This window comes from Oryzias latipes, chromosome 19 (assembly GCF_053564925.1).
Source record: "Oryzias latipes strain Hd-rR chromosome 19, Olatipes_Hd-rR_3.1".
Classification (NCBI taxonomy): domain Eukaryota; kingdom Metazoa; phylum Chordata; class Actinopteri; order Beloniformes; family Adrianichthyidae; genus Oryzias; species Oryzias latipes.
Genome location: NC_136255.1, coordinates 7,262,927 through 7,284,927, shown reverse-complemented (window position 1 = coordinate 7,284,927; position 22,001 = coordinate 7,262,927). Strand labels below are relative to the sequence as shown.

Below are 22,001 nucleotides of genomic sequence, written 5' to 3'. Positions count from 1 at the left end.
TTCACACACTGGGGCACCACTTCATGCTCTTAGAAGGGTGTTCCAGAGGCCTCATACACACTGCCTAGAGGGCCAGAGTGAACCTGCACAGCTCAGAAGCTCCTGGACCACAGCTTCTCAAACTGAGTGGATGAATCACAAAGAAGACACGCTTCTTTGTAATTATGAGATGTCATCTCAAAAGTGACTCATAATGTGATCTGACAGATGTCAAAGAGTTGATAACTGGTGTTTGCAAAGATGGGATAAAGGTTTTAGTCACGGGTTCAACACTCAAGGACGACACTCCAAGTTTGAGGATTTCTACTCCATTTAAATCTAACTTTTTTGTTTATTATTTAAAGAATAAATGAACAAAGCAGTTCAACAGAATCCTTCAAAATAAAGGTTTTGTTGTCAACTCAGTAAATCAAGGAAAGACAACAACGAAAAAAAATATATTTTTTGTTTTGTTTGACTTGTCATGAACTTGTAGGACTTATAACTAAGAGGAAGGATTGTGAAATTTTCTCTGAGGGCTTTCCAAAGAACTCGCTACAGAAACTCCCCTTTACTCAACAGGGCTGAGCTGAAATCTGTGACCAAACAGTTAAAGAATCTGCAGAAATATAAAATTAGGAAGCATTGCAGGTCTTCCCTTCAGCAGTATTGGAAGGGCAGGTCATTTGTTTATTCTTTAGTGTTTGGAATTTCTGATGTATGTATAGTAAAGAAATCTGCATCAGTTTAAAACGCTTTTTCAACCTAAGGAACATATCTGAAAAATGAATATTAAAAGTCAGCAAGTCTTCCAACAGCAGGATATCGAGGTCAGACGTGATGAAGAAAGATTCATTGGCAAACCCACACCAAGCTCCATCAGGGCAGAGGGTTTATTGATCATTCACAAACCTACAAACGCAGGATTTGGAACTAAAACTGATTAGTGGAAATGAGAAAACAGGGAACTCACCCATCTGTTCAATGATGTCTGAAGGGAAGACTCGGGAGGCAAAGGCTCTTCGAAAGATGTCAGAAAACTCTTTGTCAAGGCCGCCGATCCCCATCCTCTCAAAGTTCCAGTCTGGGCTGATAATGGACTGGCGATTTTCTCTGGTTTTTGATTTCCCTTCAGGGTGAAACACAAACAGATTGACAGGCCGGACACAAGACTAACACTGAGAATCTCTCCCATTTACGGTACTTCTCCAAATTGTCATTTTTGGGTCATGTAAGAAGTTCAAATCTATAAATGTAAAACTTTTGATAATATGCAAGCATTTAAATGTGTTTAAGAAGGACATCTTTAACATTTTCTTCTTTAGAGAACCTTTCTAGATCTGAATATCATTGAACCACTACATCCGACTGAATTAAGTCCTTTTGGTATGTACAGAGGTCATTTGGGGCTTTTCAATGGTACCAAATGTGAATGGGTAGAGCTCTGGGAAATGTAGTTTTTGTTGGATTAGAAGAAATTTTGGTTGGACAAATGTTTTTTTCTGATAGTCAGGAGGATAAGATTCTGCAGTATTGGCAGAGAGGCTGATCAAATGGAAAATGAACTCTTACTGTAAACGCTTACTGAGATAAATGAGCATATACTGCCTCCTTGTGGCTTTCAAAAGTACTACTTCAAAAAATCCAAACTGAACTGTTCAAGAAGCTTCAGGTTGACCGTTAAATGTTTGAGAAAACGAGTTATTAAATGTGTTCCTTTCAAATCAATTTTATTTTTTTATGTAGAAAAAAAAACGTAGCTAAACACTCACCGATGAGCACGACAGCTGAATTATCTGATTTCTCAAAAATCACCTGACTGTTTGCCAGCAACAAACCAACCTTTGAGAAAAATAAACACAAGCAGCTTGGTACACAATCCAATGAACAGCCAAAAAGATGCACAAAATAACTACTCAAAATATGAGTGTGTTGGGAAGCTTCCTTCAATAAAGTTGTGCTTTGAAGCGTTTGGCGAAGAGGGCGTTACCTTCTTCTTGGATCCACCCGCCTGTCGTTCTCCCTTTAAGATGCTGGCATCCATGGCTTCAATCTCTTTTACCACCAAGTTAAACAGCTTGTCGGCAAAACTAAACACGAGCTTCAAAGAAAAGATTACAGTGGAATAAGTGGAAACAGTGAGTGGATGAATTGCCCGTTGAGACATTTCCTGGTGCCTTAAAAAATGTCAGTAAAAGCCTGGAGAACCTGCTGGCCGACAGTGAAGGCTTGGTTGTCGAAGCGCTGGACTAACTCGCTGGCCATCTTGTCTGAATCAAAAGGGCTGCTGTCCACAAACTTCTTCTGCAGGAAGTCTATCTCCATGGTCATGACGCTTATGCAGTCCTTAGACTTATCAAACTTGTAGTTTGTTACTTTTGGGAGATAAAACAGAAATAGAGGTTCATGCATTTCGTTTGATGCTTTTGTGGGAAACCAGATACTTTAAATTCAAAATGAGGTTGCAGATTTTTTTTAAATTTCATTAAAAAAAAAGAAAAAAAGTCCCTTCCTTGTTTTTTTTTCTCCTTTCTTTTTGTAAATCATTTTAAAAGCTAAAACTTTCAACAACAAAAATGAATAAATAAATCAGATGCATAAATGAGGACATTTTAGAGCAGATCTGCTCAACCAAATAAATAAAAGCAAACAGGTCTGTCATTGAAGACCGATGCCCGTTAACAGATGCATCTGCAGAAACATCCATTCATCTGGTTTCTGAGCCTCATAGTGGCGATCAGAATTTGAAGCGATCAGAGTGACCAGAATTACCAGAGCAGAGGACCGTTAAATCTAAAAAGAGGGACTACATCCGTGTTCCACCCACCTTTGAAGTCATCTCCCAGAACAATAGCCGCCCACTTCCTCTGCAAAGCAACAGGTCAGTCGGTCAGAATACAAAGCATTTAAATAAATCCTTATTTAAAAAAATTGTCAAAGCTACAAGACAAAAACACTGAAAACCAAATCATTTGGTTTTAGGACCAATGTTGTGTCAAAGCTCACGGGGCTTCTATATATTTTAATTAAACATATTAGAGTGAAGTTGCAGATTGATGGTCTTTGGTAGGAGTCAAAAGAATCTTAGCAACACAGGATCTAGGTTTCATAATGTCTTTGACTGACCAGTGTTACTACATTTCTGTTTTTGAAACAAGACCGTCTTAAGGAGGTCACAATAGTACCTGACTGTACCTGTTGTAGCTGCCAGCTTTACAGAGAGGAGGAGCAGGCAGAGAAAAGCATAAGAGGAGCAGAAAAAAAAAGAGTGACAGAAGAGATGACAGCAGCAAAAACACACTGATCAATCATTTGGACTTTTCTTAACACATAATTCTGATGAAATGCAGCCATAAAAGTTTACCAAAACAGATAAATGGCTGCACTGGAGGATGGGCTACCTGTGGCAAGCTGAAAGCGATGCAGCCGCTGCTCACTTCAGGATGCTTCTTCAAGGTGAACACAAACTCCCCTTTCCCATTGTAAACCGTCACGTGTCTGCAGTGACATAAACAGCAAAGAGAAGAAAACAACTGAATATGCTGAAAAAGTGGAAAAAACAAAGATATAATAATGGAAACAGTTTAAAAAGCTGCTCCACAATGAGGTTAGGTCAACATATATTTATTTCATAAAGGATCCACATTAGTATTAACCAAAGCTTACTTTTACCTTAGGTTATTTGAGCAGCGTAGCTGCAGGTAGTTATAGTCCCACTCCAATCAATCTTTTGGTTTATTGTAAAAGTGTTCCCAGTCGTCTTTTAATCATGATTATGCCGTTTTTAGCCAAAATCAAAACACCTGTCATTTTCTGGGATACAGTTTCAGCAGAGCGGCAGACGTTCACTAGAAATTCACCTCCGAGTTGTGGGTGGGACTGTTGGCAGGGAGCAACCCCACCCCACTTCCCCTTCCCACTGTGGAGCAGAGCAAGTAGCTTGCCACCCACCCACCCAGCGTATTTTTATTTTCTAGTATGTCCCTGATTCACAGTGATTTGAATAAAGAAATACACATAAATGCTATTTTCAGCTTAATTTTCTTTATATATGTCATCCATCATCAGAAAAATGTCACAAGAAAATGTTAAAGGTGGATCTTTAAGGATTTAATGATGGGTTTTCTGTAAACAGGTGACAAACATTTTGGGATTTTATTTGCATTATTCTATTAACTTCTCTCATAACTTTGATTGATTGTAAAATTTTTCTATAAATGGAAAAACTTTTTTTGTTTACAACCATGAGGTTTTAGGGTCTCTAAACCCTTTAAATATAGAACTATTCATTTAAATATAGATTTTTTATATGATCCTTACAAATATGCAAATGTGAAAACTACTGACTAAGTAAAGACAGGTAATTTAAGAACATGTCACACTGCCGCTTCAAACAATTTGCAAACTGTCCACAGATTAAAAAAAACTGGTCATACATGGAAAAAAGTGATAAATGTTGTGGTTCTTTATATAAAATTTTAACTGTTATATTACGAATAACCACATTAAAACGATGGAAGAAGTACGAATAAACCACGCAAAAAACATGTAAATCTGCGCTTCATTAAATTTCTTTATTTTGACATTTGGAGCACTGAGCAGAAATCACATCGCATCAGCACCATGGTCAGCGCCCGCCACAGTGCCTTGGAATGCTTTCCTCTAAACAGTCGGATTCCTCTGATCCGTCCCAGTTCTAAGTCAAGGCCGTGTCACACAACCGCTACGTACAATCTGAGCATTTTCAGCCTATGAAATGTCAGTCTTTGTGATACATGCGTGATATACGGAAGTCATGCGTTTCTTGCGTTAGTTTTTGGCGATGTGCGCAGACGTCCGTCGGGTGTTTCAGCTGGCATGAAATCGGTTTTGAGTTGTTCTAAAGTTTTGGTCAGATGAGAATTACGCAGTTCATTTAACTATTTTTCTTTGATTCTTTTTCTATTATTTTATTTTATTTTTTTTGCTAATTTAGTAAAACCCTATTCAATTATATCTTCTATCGTAATAATAATAAAGGATTGGATTTATCTGTGCTTTTTCCAGACGCTCAAAGCGCTTCCATTGTGGCCATTCACTCTTCATTCATACTTGGTGATGGTAGAGGCGTGGCTGCCAGGTCTGAAAACCATTCTCTGGTGCACAAAGAAATACGATATATAGTGGAGCAAAAAAGTAGCACCAATTGTGCAAGTTCTCCCACTTAAAAAGATGAGAGAGGCCTGTAATTTTCATCATAGGTATACCTCAACTAGAAGAGACAAAATGAGAAGAAAAGAAAATCCAGATAATTACATTATCTAACTTTTAAAGAATTATTTTTTGCAAATTATGGTGGAATATAAGTATTTGGTCAATAACTAAATTTCAACTCAATACCATTTGTTGGCAATGACAGCAGTCAAACATTTTCTGTAAGTAATCAGAAGGCTTTCCCAAACGTTTGCTGGTATTTTGGGCCATTCCTCCATGTAGATCTCCTCTAGAGCAGTGATGTTTTAGGGCGGTCACTGGGCAACACAGACTTTTAACTCCCTCCAAAGATTGTCTTCTGGAGACTGGCTGGGCCACTCCAGGACCTTGTAATGAGTCTTATGAAGCCACTCCTTCATTACCCATGCAGTGTTTGGGATCGTTGTCATGCTGAAAGACCCAGCCACATTTCATCTTCAATGTCCTTGGTGATGGAAGGAGGTTCTGGGATTTTTGCTCACTGTTCTTGTGATCATTTTGACCACACAGGGTGAGTTATTGTTGGGAGCCCCAGATGGAGGGAGATTATCACTGGTCTTGTAAGTCTTCCATTTCCTTTTTGATTTCTTCACATTATTGCAGCTTTAGTCTTGCCAGACTGGTTCAGATGAAGTTACAGGTCTGTGAGAGCCAGAAATCTTGCTTGTAGGTGACCAAATACTTATTTTCTCTTTTTGTCTCTGACAATTGGTGGCTGACTAATCCTTTTTTGCCCAACTGTATCTTTCCAGTAACTTGCTCTATTTTCTATTTGGTTGTCTGCTTTCTCTGCTTCTCTCTGTCTGCGTGTGAAGTTTGCTATTTCCTTTATCATCTTCAGTTAAGTTTTCATCATCTGCAGAGTTTGCTCTGTCATCGCGTTTTTTAGTCGCTAAAATAGATTCGAGTTAAATGATGAGATTTGCACACGATTGCATACCAATGTAAAATTCCGATTGCGGGTAACGTCACCAGCAGGTGTCACTCTTCCTAGCGATCGGGGATATTCTGTTCCGATGGCCCTGCAACTAACGCGACGTGAGCGACTTCAAATCGCTTTGAAGTATAAACCGGCCATAAGGCGGGCGTGGCTACTTGGACGCGCGATATGATCCTCCGTCTCAGCGGGAGCACAAAGGCTGAAGTCTTTGAAATAAATCCTTGTCTGTATACAAGAACTGGACTAAGGGACCCCTTCCCACTGGAGTTTCAAAAACCGGTTTCAAAAGACTAAAATCCCATAGACTTCGATAGAGAAATAGAAAGCTATTACTCAGTCATTCTGATTGTCAGAATAACCATTCATGCTCCACTACTTTTTATTTAAATGTTCTTTTTAACTTTTTTTGTTCACCTTCTTGATATTTTTGGAATTGCAAGGTATTCAAGTTATAAACTGACCAATCAGATGTATGTGGTCTCAAGTCAAACAATTGATACATTCAATTGACAGATTCCCCCTAGGAGTGTGGACTTCTAACAAGCTCATTCCTGATTGAGGAGTGGTTGTGATAAAAACGATGACTCAGACTGACTCGGACCAATCACTGCTTACTGACAATTTCAATGTCCGCATCGCAGAGAAATGGCGACTGAATTGACTTCATGTTATTGGAGCCGGAATCAAACAATTTTTCCACGGGTGACTTTACACTTGTTCAGTCCAGTTCTCATATAAGGTAAATGAAAGAAAGGCATGACACTGACCCCCATGCCTGGAGTTTGACACCCCATGCATTTGTCAGTTTGTTTTCACCAACTGGATCATTTGTCCAAGAAAAGAACCTGCAGGGTATTTTTATTCTTTAGTTACAATGTTGGAGTGTGGACTGTCTGGCGCTGAAATCTGCACAGTAGGATCAGCTTTTAATCACATCAGAAAATGAACCGACATCTCCACACTCTAAGAAGCAGGAAATGTTAACAATAAAGCTGCACACAGATTGTGATATTCAGCAAAGGTAGAGGAAAACAATAAACAAATGTTTTCAAATGTTGCTTCAGGGCTCGACATAGCCATTTGTCCGCTGGCCCGGTCCTGTTTTTCGAGCAGTGCGGACCACAAGACTTTACTTTTCACTTGTCCGCTCGGGCCACTAAAATATCTAACGGTTTATATATTCTTCACCTTTTTCAATAAAGTAAATTTTGCGAAAACGTGTAGATTTACCTCGTCTTCATAATTTAGTTTTTCTGCTAGTCCTGTGTTCAGACTTCAAGGGTTTCTATGGGAAACCTTTGATCACTTCTCCTTCTCTCCCGCCTGCGTGCGCGCGGCTTTCACTGCCGAGCACCACGCGGCACGCGCTCACTATTTTTTTTTTCAAACTTTATTGAATGTAACAATTCAATACAAAACAATGTTAAACAGCAACAACGAAGGCACAAGCCAGTGGGTTATTATTACATTTGATTATAAATCCGACACCGTCACTGAAGAGAGACTGAAGCATGTCAGAGATGTGGAAGACATGGCAGGAATAGATAGGAATATGTTGGATGGAGTAGTGGGTATAATTAGTAGTATGGACAGCAAGATATTTAATGAATGCATTGAAGATGAAACTGTATCCACTAAGCTTTAAGCTGAATGTCAAAGAATCAAAGGCAACTCCAAATACCTGAATCTCAGACTCAAATGCAGTAGAATGTTAAACTACTTAATTTTGTTTTTCTTTACAACACTGTAAGCAGTAAGTATTTATAGTTAGCTGAATGATCTCAGTTAGACCTGCACAATATGAGGAAAACTCGCGATATGCGATATCAGAGATTAAAATTGCGATAACGATATAATTTGCGGTATATAAACAAACAGCAAAATAACCAAATAACCATTCCCGGTTTAAAAATTATACTCCAAATGACCCACGTTGACATAGGTTACAAACATCTAACATAACAGGCCTCCATCTGATTGGTCAACAATGTGAAGGCGTCCATCCGATTGGTCAAATGCATTAAGGGATTTATTTGATTCGTTAAATGGTTCAAGCTGCCATTAGATTGTTTTAACACATTTAAGGTTTATGATTTATTGCGATATTTGCCGTTAGAAGCACCATGAAAACTTCTGAACTAGTGTTACCTACTACACTGCAGTGCTCTCTTCAAAACATCTGAAACAGACTAGAGCAGATTTAAGTTTGATATGGTGTATTTTCAGTCATTGAAAAGTGTAGAAAAATAAGTGATGTCACCAGAATGCACCAAATTGCACCATATTAAAAGTTTCCGGGGGGGCATGCCCCCGGACCCCCCTAAAGTTGCAAGCACCTGCGGAGCGGTGGGTCCCGCTATGCGCGGTGTCGGGCCAGTAACTTTCAGGCAGGGCCAGTAAGTTTCAAAAACTACTGGCCCTGTGGGCCAGTGCAAATTTCTGGGCTATGTCAACCCCTATGCTTTGATCAAAGATCAAGTGTGCAAGGATTTGAATCTGCTGGCGTTATAGATGGAGTCTGATCATATGAGAGGAAACATCACTCACGGTTCAAAGTGCTGCTCCTTGTCATTGATGACTGCACAGTTGGTCAACGACAGTTCATCTGTGGGGCATTTAACTGCTTTTAGAGTCTGAGAAGAGAAGCAAATGTTATCCTGAGGGAGGAAGATTTCAGTAACAGAAGTTACATGGAACATTTTGCTGTTTTTTTTACCAAAAATGACAAGCAAGAGGGTCACTGTTGCTGCTGATACTAAAATGTCAACAATACTAGGAAAAGCCCAAAGTGCTGCGGTCCTACAGAGATGCTCACTGTGACCAAAAGGTCGTGTGGGGTCACATCGTTCTGTCTGACCCCGATTTGATTTACAACCAGGAAGCACAGCTCCTGCATGGATACCAACATGATTCATCACCCAGGAGAACATAATAAACAACAAACTCACTCTGACCATAAGAAAAACTTGAGAGAAAGTTGAAAATACAAAACAACAGCTGTTACAAGTAACCAGTTTTAACTTAGTAACCGTTTTAGGTTTAGAGATGTTTTTAGTTCAAATTTATATTTGCAATTTGTTTTTTAACTTTCAATATTTCTTTCTAGTTTACAATTTTTCCTTACAAATTTACAATTTTATGTTTTGGATTTTTTTTCTTTAAATTCACGTGTGTACTTGTGAGCTGTTTTCAGCTTTTTTTTTTCTTCTTCAAATTTACAATCTGATTTTTCATTCACTTTAAGTGAACCCTGATTTGACCCCATAAAAAAGTAATAATGTTGGTTTAATGGCTAAAATGCTGATAATAAAGAAGCAACTGTTTATTCGACTAGAAATGCTGAAAAACTGCACGGTCCCACTGACTGTGGAAGTGTAAAAGCTAATAAGGTGGATCCTGGGTGGATTTAAAGTCTAAAGAAGTCTGCAGAAAGCTTTATTTTGCCAACAAACTGTAGAAAAAGAGAATTATACCAAAATATGCATCTTCCAAATGCTATCAGCTTGTTTTATCAGATACAAAAACACAAGAGATTTTTTGAAGTAAGTCACAATGATGTTAGAATTTCCTGTTGTGTTTTTACAGCTACAGACTTGGACTGATGTGAGGTGGTGAAGATTATTGGTACAGTGACCGGCTGCTTGATTGAGTTAAGAAGTTCTGCAAGGATACTCGCCGAGTTTCAGCCTAAAGCACACAGGATTCCCGTACCAGATCAAGTTTAGCTGTGTCAAAAAACTTTGATCACCTAAGAACACCTCAACGTTTGCAGCTAAAATCTCCCTTTAGAAATTCTGATTTAATCACAGCTTTCTCTTCAAACTGACTGCAATCATATTTGTCCAAATGTTACCAATTATTTTAAGATAAAATACTAAATTCAGCTACATGTAATTTTGGCAGTTGTTACATAAATCGTCAAAAAGGAGGAAGTGTCATTATTATAGCAGATCACAGCATCCTGGTAGAAAAGACATTTTCATTGCATTTTCAGCACAGATCATAACAACTACAGAGTCAAACATTTCAAAATATGCAGTTTTCGACTGAAAAGGATTCAGCTTAATGTCTCCTTTTAGTAAAAAATCATTGGATTGCATTTTTACCTAAAATCTTTTCTAAATTCATCAGTCACCACCTTTCACAGATATAACAGCTGAACACAGACAATACATTCTTTTCCACAGTAGAAGTGATTGTCAAAAAGTTATTTCCAAAAAGAAGAAGCAGATGCTCACATCAAAGTTCTTTGTTTTCACTCTTTTGTCCAGTTCCTCCAAAGCAGATCGAGGAAGATTTATGGGTTGTGTCCTACGCAATGCATTGTAGTCTCTATATTTAGGAAATTTTGGAGGCACTGGATTTTGTAATCGTAGATTCCAACAAACCAAAAAAATGAGGTTTTTATCTTGTTTTAGGAAGAATTGCTGACCAACTTGGGTCATACCAGAGTAAACTGCAAGCTGTTGGAAATCACCATAATACCATGACACTTCCTCCTCCGTGTTTGACAGTTCACACCTTTCTGACAAAGGGATGAACCAAAGATTTAAGATGTTGGTTCATGGATCCATAACACCTTCTACCAGTCTTCAGCAGCCCAGTGTCCTGGTCTATTTGGGCGAGTTTGTCTGATGTCTAACCAAAAACTTTTTCTTTTTAACTACACTTTCCCCTGACAACTTCTCAGCTCCAAGTCTTGTCTTCACAGTTCAAACTAAGACTGAATTTCTACGACTACAATAAAGCTGTTGTCCTTTGAGCCGTCCACCATGCAGCTGTGAATTCTCAGAAACTTGTCCTCTGGTCCAGGTGTGACTTTGCGTCTCCCAAATCTCTTCCTGTTAGAAGCTCCAACATTTCCTGAATAACTTTTGAGGCTAAAAGAAATTGTTCTCACTGACACTTAGACTTTAGGACAGATCAACATTTATAGTGTTGTGAAGGTGTAAGTATCCTCTTTCTGTAGCACTACTTTGAGCTGTGAAGTGTTGTTTAACTGAAGCTCAGAAGAGTTGGATGGTACAGAAACGTCTAGCACTGCTTTGTGCAGACAGAAGTCATAAGGAATAGTTGGAATATGTTTTTCATGACTTCTAAGACTCAACATCTATATCACATGTGTCAAACTCAAAGGTCCATGTCATTTTATGTTGCCCCCAGAAGATAAACACTTTTCATTTCTTAAAATAAAAAATATAAATTGGTGTGTATTAATTACCATCTAGGGGGAATCGGACTTGAGATATTAGTTTGGGCAACTTTACATTAGGACTTAAACACTGTCTGTACTATAACCTAACCTGACAGAATCAAATGTATAAGGATTTATGCTAGAGTAACAAGCAAACATAGGTTTTCTATGCAACTGTGTTGAAGTGCTGAAGCATCAGCAGGACATCCTATAAATGGTCTGGTTTGTTCAACAAACCAACCAAATGCCAGAAATGTAAATAGATTGAAGGCGGTGCTGTCACCATTTAAATAAATGGAAACAGCTTGCTGGAACTAACATTCATTATTTATTGTGTTCTGGATGAGAATAGGTCATAAAAACAAAAATACTTTTTGACTGAGTGAGCTCAGGAAGCCTGACGAAGACGCAAAAAGCTAATAGTTTACCGAAAAGCCACTGAAATTAACGAGAAAACCTCCATAAACAAAGCATTTGTTTATGGAAACTAGTCTGCATTTGCGTTTACTGATACCGAGAGGAAGACATTTTTCTTGAAAAGTTGGAGAGTGTATTCAAAGCGGTACTTCTGGCCTCTAAATACACTATTAGATGCCCCTAAAAGACCGACACAGAGTGGTCATGGGATCTCTGCTCGTCTTCCGGGCTGTTAGCGAACTTTTGACTGACAGGTAGCCTGTCCACACAGACCGCGGCCCTTCTGGGTCGATTTAAGAGCTAAGAACAACGTTTCCTGACCGTAATCTATAAATATTAAACGTCTGCAGAGTATTTCAGAACAATGTATTGAACTCTCATTGAATACGCTTACCCGAGCGGCCATCTTTGATGAGATGTGTAGCTCGAAGCTCTAATGAAGCAGGTTGAACAACCACACAAGTTTGACGTGCCAGGGGGCGGGACCACTTGTACGTGGCACGACGTCAACACCTCCCTTTGTTTTGCTTTTTCACTATAGTCATTTCATTTCAGGTGCGCCATCTATTGGCCCGGAGGGGAAAAGGACTATGCTGCTCAAAAAGCAAACCTATAAACGAATAATCAAAAGCAATTTTGACATTTAAAACTTAAAAAACAAAAAATTTTAAAATGATTTTTGGACATCACAACGCACTGAAACATACAAATATAAAAGCATTACCTTGTAGGGGGCGTATAAAAGACACCGATAACTCACAGACAGAAAACTTCGAAGCAAAGAAAAAAAAAAAGAGCCACAAATATGACACAAGAAAAATAAAATATAATCAAGTAAATTTGTTAAGAGAATATTCTTGCAGTTTTCCAGGTTTGTTTGTTTTTAATTAGCTATAAAAAAATTGAACTCAATAGTAAAACAAGAAAAAGAGGGTTTGCCTAAGTTGCAGAATCAGTGTTTATTTCCAGGACACTTGAAACTGTGTTTGGGGTACAGTTGGTCCCACAGTTTGGACGACAGTCTAGAGGTCCAGATTGGGGAACTGAGGGTCCAACGGAGCTTTGACCCAAAGGAGGTGAGATTTTGACATCCTGTGCTCCATGACGACGCCTCCATTCTTTTGACTTGGTGGCTTCTCCAAAGCCACATTGGCCTTGTGGGAAACCTTTATTTTCTACAAGGACTTGACTTTCTCAGAGGACAATGTGTGGACAAGACTCCACACTTCTAGTTATTCTTGAAGATGGGGTCCCACCCGTTTGTCTTATCTGTACCTAAAGATTTAACAACCAGAATTCTGAACATGTTCTTCATCCCATGGTTCCCAATCTTCTTGATCCTGATCTTCCTGATCCTGCTGCATCTATGAAGCTATAGAAGTGGAAAATAGACTGTTTGGGTCCAGATCTAAAGTCCCAAATGTGACAATGACCCCCCCCCCCCCCCCATTTCTTTTTTCATGGTGAATTGTCAGCTTCAAGCTTTTTTTGAGGGCTGCATCCAACATCAGCTCACTCTAGACCATAAAAACGCCTTCTTTTCCCAAACCATTTTCCTTCCAACTCCCAGTTTGTCCCATCCACTAATACCAAAACATAAACCATCCTCATTTCTGCATAAACACCCCTGAAATTTCCCCATGGTGTCCACCCCCTCTAGGTTTCTGTCTTACATTGCCAGCACCAGCAGCATCATCTTGGCTAGCTTTCTGGGATATTCACAGTAATAAATGAATCATCCCCTTTGATGTTTTTCCTTGTTTTGTTCAAGAAAGACTTTGAAAAAGGTATTTCAACTCAAACATCTTAGTAAAACTCAAAACTGGATCAGAAACTTTCTACAATAGACCAGACGATACCCGTAAGATACAAAATATTTATTTTTGAAAACGTGTTTGTTAGAGAAAAGCAAAATCAAAAACAAACTGAAAAAAAGGAAAACCAAATCCATACAAATCGTTTTGTTACTGGCGTACCATTCCGGTGCCGGGAACCGAAGGGCCAGGAGAACTCGCAGATACATGAGCCAATCGCAGAGCCAGCCTGAAGCGCCGGTATGGTGGCACTGATGGTGAGAGGGCATCAGTCTGTTCTAGAAAACCTACAAGACGATGCGCCAATCTGATTTTCCTTTTGTTAAACAAAAACGGAAAAGAACACTGAGGGGACTAAATGGTTGGTACTGGAGCAGAAAGAAACGGAGCTAGAGGGCGCTGTTGAACAAAAACTGAGAAACTAAGGGCCCTTAGAGAGAAAGGGCAAGCCTTAGAAAACTGAACTGTGTGCTCTTAGAGATATGGAGGCCTCAGATCTGCAGAAGTTAGAGTCTGAGGTCACAGAGGTCAAAGCTGCACTGGAGTCAGCTCAGTACGGCCACCCTTCCAGCAGATATAAACATATATATGCATTCATAAACCTTTTATTCTCGTCTTTTATTGTGGTGGTACAATATTCCCTGATTGCCTCATTTGGCCGCTGAGTGTGATACAGGATCCTGAAGAGATATCGAAATCAAGGAGGAGCAGAAACAAACCGAAGGAGTTATGAAATTGTCCGTCTTGTGGTAAAAGAGGAGATTGGTGGGGGACTCTCCGGTCTGTGAGATTCGGTGTTGCTGTCCTTCGTCCCCTTCTTTAAAAACACGTTAAACACGCTGGCCAAAAGGGAAAAAAAAAACCCACACAGTTCCTCCACAGCAACATGCTCTGAAGATGAGAGACAAACACATTTAGAGACGGGAGGCAAAGCCAGCGATGATCTGTGCTTCTTCCGTTTCCTCACCTATGTCAACTTCTTTGCTTTGTTGTAAAGCGAGTCCACAACTTTGCTCATGTTCTGAATCGTTTCCAAAGCTGCTTCATATGTTTTGTCCACTGGCGGTTCTTCAAAGATGATCAGCACACCCTCACCCTGGTCGAGGATTCCTGGAGAAGAGGCGACACGTTTCATTCACAGACAAAACACATTTCTGATATTTACGGCAATGAAACTGAACGGAATGAGTTACCGTGAAACTTCTTATCCAGGATCATCTGGGATAATTTCCTCTCAACATCTCCCTTTGACAAAACACAAATAAAAACATCACTTTGATTAGAACAGAGTTCATCCTTGAGCAGATAGTTTGGTTTAAGAAAACAGCTGAACTTGAAAAAGCAGTGCATTCATACTACAAAACAGGAAAATGTCCTTATCAATTTGAGGTGTGGATTTATGGAACAGGTTGAATAAAGATTTAAAACAAAGTCTACATGTATTAAAAAAAAACATCCTACATATTACTGATAGAACTTTACAAGACTGGAAATGACTAATAAAAACAATAAGCAAATGTCGCTTCTGCATATGTGCTATTCAGATGGAAATGTGAATGTTTTGAGGAAAAAAACTGTAAATAGAAATATGCACAACATAAGCTGTTGTAAAAAGAGATGAGACCATACAAGATTTTTTTCTACCCGCTCCTTTTCAAGCACATTGCTTTGTCTTGTCTATTTCTAACTCTTGTGTTTATTTTTATTTTGTGTTTGAAATAAGTAAAAAAAGATTGACTGCAACTCACCTTCGATAGCTTGATTAGACTTGAAATGTGCTCTATCTGAAAACACAGGACATGCAAAGCATGAGCCAAACTGAACAAAGGATGGAGATTTTAGGACCATCAGTAAAAAAAAAAGTGAATTCAGACAAAGTAGGTTCTCACCTGAACTCTGGAAAAGGGTTCGATGACTCGGATGAGGTTCTGCTCCAGCAGGTTATCGTAAAGCTTTGCCAGGTGAGTGTTAATGATGGGGTCGTCCTTCAGCTCTGCTTTGTACTCTGTGAGGACCTGAAGACAAAAGAGAATTCACTTTACAAACTCCAAAGAATGAGGAAAATAAGGATCAAATTATAAAACGGAATGTGGCATCATTTTTGTGAAGCATGTCTTACTCTGACAAAAACAAATCCAGCAATAAAAATCACGGATATTAAAATCATTTTAAAGGGCCTACACCATGCAGAAACTATTTTTTGAGCTTTTCCGTTTATTCTAATACTCATTCTTTACAAAAAGCCACCCCAAATCTGTGTTTTAATTCATTCAGGCATCTCTGAGTATTCCTCTAAAGCCCTGCTCCCTGAGGACCAGCCCCTCCCAATCCACGAAAACGAGCGGGTCCTAACATTGTGATGACACAAAGTGAGGAACAGCCCCTTCCAGAAGAGTCTGCGCCACCAGCATCACACCCAGGCTAACACACACACATTTTCTCCAGGGAGCTAGCTGTGTTTGGATAAAACTCTTTTCTTTTCTATGCACAATATACACATCCTCTTTGATTTCAACTTAAATGTCCACAATCTAAATCTATATAGGAAGGAATCTCAAATGAAAGCTATAAAAAAATAAGGAGGAGAACCTAAAGAATTTGTGTACGAGTGAAATGAATAAACTCAGAGCTTTGTCATGATTTGACATCAGAAAAATAAGGAGATTTTCTGTTTTTGGACTTTGGGCATGGTGTTCCCTCACTATACTGTGGTTCACCATTCACAGTCTTGCTGTTTGGCAGATTTTTTTCAGTCAAATTTAGCATCTTTTCTTCTTTAACCAGTGCACTGTGTTCTACGTCCTGATTGGCTGTTTAGCATGTGGCGGAGCTGCACTCTGTCCTGGAAACACGCAGAGCAGATTTCTGGCTTTTTCTCCTGAATTATTTTAACGTTTTACTGAAATACAAGTCAACAGAACAATCAGCTTTGTATTCTTTTTTCGAATGTCTGCTATATTCAGTGCTTGTTATGGACCCACTGCTGTGTAATTGCAGAGGTTTCTGTCGTTGCACATATAGAAAAATTCAATCTCAGTGGGATACCAAAGAAATAATAAAGACAAACCGGCAAAATGATGCATTCAAGACCCACTCCAATCCCCTTTTGATCCATTCCCAGTGGTCTTTTATGCCGTTTTTAGGCAAAATCAAAACAATTTGTGCTGTTTTCTAGGACATAGTTTCTGCAGAGCAACAGGAGTTCGTTAAAAATTCACTTCTAAGTTTAGGGCAGGACCGTTGGCAGGGAGTGAGCCCGCCCCCTTTCCATCATCCATCTGTTTACGTGCTCTCCCACCCCCAAACTAACAAACTAGCAGTGCAACAAAAGTGCCGAGCAATAATGGAGCTATCCAGTCGTACAGTTTTGAGCTTGTGGCCTGCCCAGCGTATTTTCTATGTAACTTATAAGCTCTTTTTCAAATGACATCCTTTGATCTAAAGAAATACACAACAATGTAATTTTAAGCTTAATTATCTTTACATATGTCTTCCATCATCAGAAAAATGCTACAAGAACATGATAAAAACATCAAAAACACCCGTTTCTATCAGAGTAACGGTAGGTCTTTAAAATTCCCGCCTTGTTCAGGATTTTAAACCCCTGTGTGAACTCTGGTCACACAGCCAGGAAAACCTCCTTCACTGAGGTGCTGTGTGACAGATGTGAACCATACGGTCGATTTGGATGGAAAAGAACAGCACAAAGGCAACTCTCACCTTTTCAAAGTCTGCTAATGATCTGTTCTTACTGGCCTGGGCCACACATTTAAGAGCATCTGTCTGAACACAAGAAGACAAAAACAAATTCAAACTCAGGTTGTTTTTTTTCAGTTGCATCCATTTATGCATAAAGAAAATAAAGTCTAAACCAACTTGAATTGTAATTTATTCAAAGTAACTATACTGGAAAATCCCTTACCTGTCGGCCTGCATACCGGAGAGCCAATTTTCCGCTGATCAGTGCTTGAACTTCCTCTGGCCTGAAATAAACAGTTTCAATGTTTGCGTCCAATAAAGTTACATAAAATTAAAATAACACAAAAACTCACAGGTTGAGCACGATTTTGCACAGAAGCATGTATTTGAGAGCTGTGATGGCTCTGGGACTGTCGATAGAGTCGTAACCCTCAAAGGCCTCAAAAAAGTAGGAGTAGGCCGTCTTCCAGTCCTTCTCCTCGGCAGCATGGATGATCCCTGCAGCAGCGATTACACGATGCAGATAGCATTACAAGCTTTAACAAACAGCAAAGCTAGCATGAAATGTGGAGAGCCAACAAAGGCACGCTGGGTTGAAACATACAGTAGCTGTTTTGTGAAAGCAAAACTGCATAAAAACTCCAAATACTAAACATTATAGTGTTACACTACATATCATGTCATCATATTTTTACTTTTTTTGTCATAAAGATGTCTACAGCTCCAAACTTCAAATACAGAACTCTAAAGAATGAGTTCCTTGATCAGCATCACCCAGGTCGGACCTGACTGCATGTCCAGCGCTGCTTGAAGCTTCGGAGGACAGTAAATGGCGTTGGCTGTGGTTCTGGCCGAGGTGAGGGCTGCACGGGCCTTGGGCAGGTTACTGAGGGCGTGATACGTCTTGCTTTCAAGCAGCTGAACCTCCACCAGGAGAGCTTTGTCGTCCATCTTTTTAAGCTCCTGAAGCAATTGGGTGCCTGGGAAACAAGAGATATTTGATAACAATGGCTCAACATTTGTTCCCCAATTTCTTCTCTTTAAAGGGGCTATACAATGCAAATCACCTATTTGAGTTTTAAGTGTATTATAATGTGAATTCCTCACAAAAGCAGTATTTTTGATCCATTCTCGCATTTCTGAGCATTCCTCCTCTGAGCAAACCTGCTGTCTGGGTTCTTCAGTGGGTTGTGACATAGACAAGTGTAGAACAGACACTTCCAGGAAGAGTCTGTGCTTCCAGCATAACATCCACACCCACTCTCTCCATGGAGCTAGCTGTGATTGGTTGACATTTTTAAGGCTCCGCAATATGTACAGTACAGACCAAAAGTTTGGACACACCTTCTCATTCAAATGAATGAGAAGGTGTGTCCAAACTTTTGCTTTGTACTGTGCATCCATCTTTGCAAAAGTTCGGATGTTGTTGTTTTTTTCGTAGCCGACTCTAGCTTGACGCCATGAAACCCACCAGGAGCGAAAGCCGGTGCCTCAGAGATTGAGTCTTACTACCGGGTTAGAAAATGAGCTGGGAAAATAATTAATATTTCATAAAAAATATTTTCTTTAGTGTGCCAAAGGTAATATATTATCATATATAAGGTTTAAGCAAAGCATAATAAAGACCCTTTAATTATGAATAATGTTAAATCAGTTGATTTCCAAAGCACTCACCAAGAGCCAAGGCCTCCTGGTATCTTTTGGTATCAAAGTAGAGCGAGATCAGCCGAGCCTAAAGAAGAAACAGCACAGTTAGAAAAAAAACTGCCCTTACCTGCCCTTTTCTGGGCAGGTAAACGGTGTCATAAAAAGGTACAACGTTGAAAAAAAGCCTCTTTTTTGTTGTTTTAAAGTCTTTTTTCTGCATACTACTATATGTTGGGGTTTCTTCACGATACACCAGTGAAACACTCATCCACAGCGTGGATTTTATATAGATTATTTCCAAGCAGCCCAGTTTTTCTTGGCTGCACAAAGGAGACAGCTGTCGCTCATTTGACGCCCTCCGTCCCAGCTGCTTTGTGGGAGCATCAGCAGATCTAACAATCTTCCACGAGTCATTCATTCATGAAAGGCTCTGCATTAATATTCCATCAAACTGACGCCAAAACTGAAGAGAAAAGGCTTTAGCCCGTTAGACCTGAAACTAGGAGAAAATCTTTGCTGTGGACAAATGCAGTGAAACATAACTCCACAGCCGAGTTTACATGTCATTAATTACCAGCTCTGTTTCATGTTTCAACATAAACTAACAGGTTTCAGCCAACTGAGCATTCTATAATCATTACTGCATAATGTAGTCAGCAATGGTTTCACTTTCATCTCTGTAACTTGCTGTGACGCCGTTGTCTTTAATAAAATGATCACTGGCAAAAAAAAAAAAAAACTTAAAATACTCTAAATTTTTTAAATCTAGAATTAACTTCTTTTATGGAAGTCATTATTAAAATGTTTGAGAGGGGCATACTTATCTCACATATCACAATTGGTTAATTTTAAGTTGGGTTTCATAAACACAGTCCAAGTGTTCATTTTTGCAGCCTTTTTCAGGTTGCTCTTTTTTTTTGTAGGTTTGTTTCTTTCAGCCACTGAACATCATGGAGACCATCTCACCTCCAGTGCTTGTCGAAGAAAAGTCCGCTTCTCTGCTTTAGCCCACTCAATGCACTCCAGACACAATTCCACCTCCTGGCCTGTTGCTGCCTCCATGTCCAGGAAAAGGTCAAGCAGAGAGCGGACCAGACGAGCTGCCTTGGCTTTGCTGATTGAGATCAGAAAAGGCCTGACAAACTTCAGCAGACCTCCCAACTCTAAAAGCCAAAGATTCAACAGGAATGAAAATGCACTGAGTGCTAGAGCTAGCAAACTCTAATAGAGTTGTATCAAAAACAACCATCACAGCTTTTATTTTAACAACCAGAACAAAATATGAACATATGAATAAAAGACAACGTAAATGACAATTTGAGGTAAAACATTACCTGCTGCTTGTCCTGTCTTTGCTAGGAGGGTCCCCAGCTCCAAGATGCTCTGTTCTTTAACCCTAACAGCTTCTTCATCGTTCTCTTGAACATCTCTTCTCACTGTTAAAAGCAGCAAATCAACAGAAAGACTCAATGAGGTGTGCATCATTTTAAGAAAAGTCATCTATTTTAAGACCTAAAAACTGCTGAGGGTGGCCACAAACCAGCTTGAGTATGTGCCAATGGGGTTTTAAAAAACAAAAAATATATAAAAACCTAACTTATCATATGGGGAAAAATAGGAATCAACAAGCTCACCTTGCACGTATAATGTATATTTATTGCAAACTTTTTAGCAAGTAAACATGTTCCAGGACAAAAACAAAATATTGATAATCACACTTAAGACAGAAAACTAAAGCTTCAAGACCAAATCTAAACATTCTGTTTACAAACACGTAAATTACTTGAACCAGATCATAATCAGTTGGACCGGCAGCTTACAACCAATACAATTTATATAATTCCTTTAATTATGAAATTATAATTAATTATAAGTATGGATGAAGAGAGTAAACTCTTAAGGGTCAGTTATGTAAGTCTTACCTATTCAATGATTCCAAACAGTTTTATTGTAGAAACATATATCGATTAATGAATGTAACACTGAGTTTATGATTTTCCTTTAATTTAATTAAGAAGAATTAAAAAAGACAATAAAAAATGAAAGAATACTCGGCAACATTCAAACTACGTGATAAAAACAGTCAGGTTACCTAGGTTCAGATGACAACAAGCTAGGGTTAGCGCAGCAGCAATTAAGCTAACGTGCTAAGTATCCACAAAACATAAGTTGAAAAACCGAAAACCACAAAAACTAGCGCTCCTTTCAGTAACTCAAAAAAACATTTCCTGGCACTTCCAAATTATAAACGTTACACCTTGGCCATCAGTTTGTAAAGCGACTAGTGTGTACTAGCTATGTATGAGAGCCGCTGTGTTAGCCACAGCTCTGCAGTGAGTCAGCAAGGAACACAAAATAGCTAACATGCTAACTCCGTCGTCCGGTGATGGCTGGTTAAAACAAAGGCAAATAGTACGTTTAAAACGTCAGATAAATACCCACCTATTGAATGGAGAATGTCAATAGACGCGTCGCGATCCGTGCTGATGAGAGACTGAGCTCTCTGGAACTCAACTACCGCTGCGGCCGCCATCTTCCTTTTTCAAATATTGCTTGAATGAAAAATACGTGCCGGGACGACGAGAGGAAGCGACGTCAGTAGTTCAGGGGTTCATGTCAGTTACGTAAGCGCTCGAGAAACAAACCAAAGTGAGGATGGGAAATGTAGTCGAATAAAAGAAGATCATCTGCACATTAATTGCCAATGAGGTGAACAAATGCATTATTCATTAAATTTAAATTAAATTCCTTTGATTTTGTTTGCATTTTTTTGTAAGAAAATTGACCTTATTATAGCTAATCAAAGCGACAAAAGACAAAGCTAATTTCACAAGTGGCCCCATAAATAAAAATGCAATGCTTATGTAAATAAATAAATAAATAATCTGTGAAAATACTACTCTTTCAGTCCCACTCCGATTATATTTTGATCTAGTGTAAAAACGTTTTTGGGTGGTCTTTTAATTATGACTATGCCTTTTTTAGCCCAAATTACAAAAACGTGTTATTTTCTAGGACACAGTTTCTGCAATAGTTCATTAAAAATTCACCTCAGGCCTGTTGGGGTGGAGTAAGCCAT

The 22,001-nt window shown here is 39.1% G+C and overlaps 2 protein-coding genes across 3 annotated transcripts in view; both read right to left on the bottom strand.

Moving 5' to 3' along the window:
* Positions 1-22,001, bottom strand: part of LOC101174468 (vesicle-fusing ATPase) — a 46,748-nt gene that overhangs the window by 22,572 nt on the left and 2,175 nt on the right. The window contains exons 1-8 of one of the 2 annotated variants that reach the window (XM_004080639.5): positions 12,157-12,277; positions 8,699-8,784; positions 3,381-3,477; positions 2,807-2,846; positions 2,188-2,354; positions 1,970-2,080; positions 1,752-1,821; positions 953-1,108 (exon numbers count right to left, since the gene is read on the bottom strand). In XM_004080639.5, the coding sequence (XP_004080687.1) occupies positions 953-1,108; positions 1,752-1,821; positions 1,970-2,080; positions 2,188-2,354; positions 2,807-2,846; positions 3,381-3,477; positions 8,699-8,784; positions 12,157-12,168 (739 nt within the window). In that variant the 5' untranslated portion in view covers positions 12,169-12,277. Of the gene's footprint in view, positions 1-952; positions 1,109-1,751; positions 1,822-1,969; positions 2,081-2,187; positions 2,355-2,806; positions 2,847-3,380; positions 3,478-8,698; positions 8,785-12,156; positions 12,278-22,001 lie in introns of those variants that run through there. The other variant, XM_078937909.1, reaches the window with a different exon arrangement.
* Positions 13,625-21,531, bottom strand: psmd11b (proteasome 26S subunit, non-ATPase 11b). Its single transcript, XM_004080640.5, has 13 exons — positions 21,365-21,531; positions 20,257-20,358; positions 19,889-20,085; positions 18,950-19,007; positions 18,061-18,255; positions 17,629-17,773; positions 17,499-17,559; positions 17,297-17,359; positions 15,466-15,591; positions 15,325-15,360; positions 14,770-14,821; positions 14,544-14,686; positions 13,625-14,467 (listed from the first exon to the last, which is right to left on the bottom strand). Exons 1-12 carry the CDS (start codon positions 21,453-21,455, stop codon positions 14,544-14,546), a joined length of 1,269 nt encoding a protein of 422 aa, XP_004080688.1. The 5' UTR covers positions 21,456-21,531; the 3' UTR covers positions 13,625-14,467.

Coding starts and splice junctions, on each gene's coding strand:
- psmd11b (XM_004080640.5), bottom strand. CDS start 21,455: ATGGCGGCCGCAGCGGTAGTTGAGTTCCAGAGAGCTCAGTCTCTCATC. Junction 17,360..17,498: donor TCCGGTATGCAGGCCGACAG/GTAAGGGATTTT, acceptor TCTTGTGTTCAG/ACAGATGCTCTTAAATGTGT. Junction 15,592..17,296: donor CATTAGCAGACTTTGAAAAG/GTGAGAGTTGCC, acceptor TTTTGTCTTCAG/GTCCTCACAGAGTACAAAGC.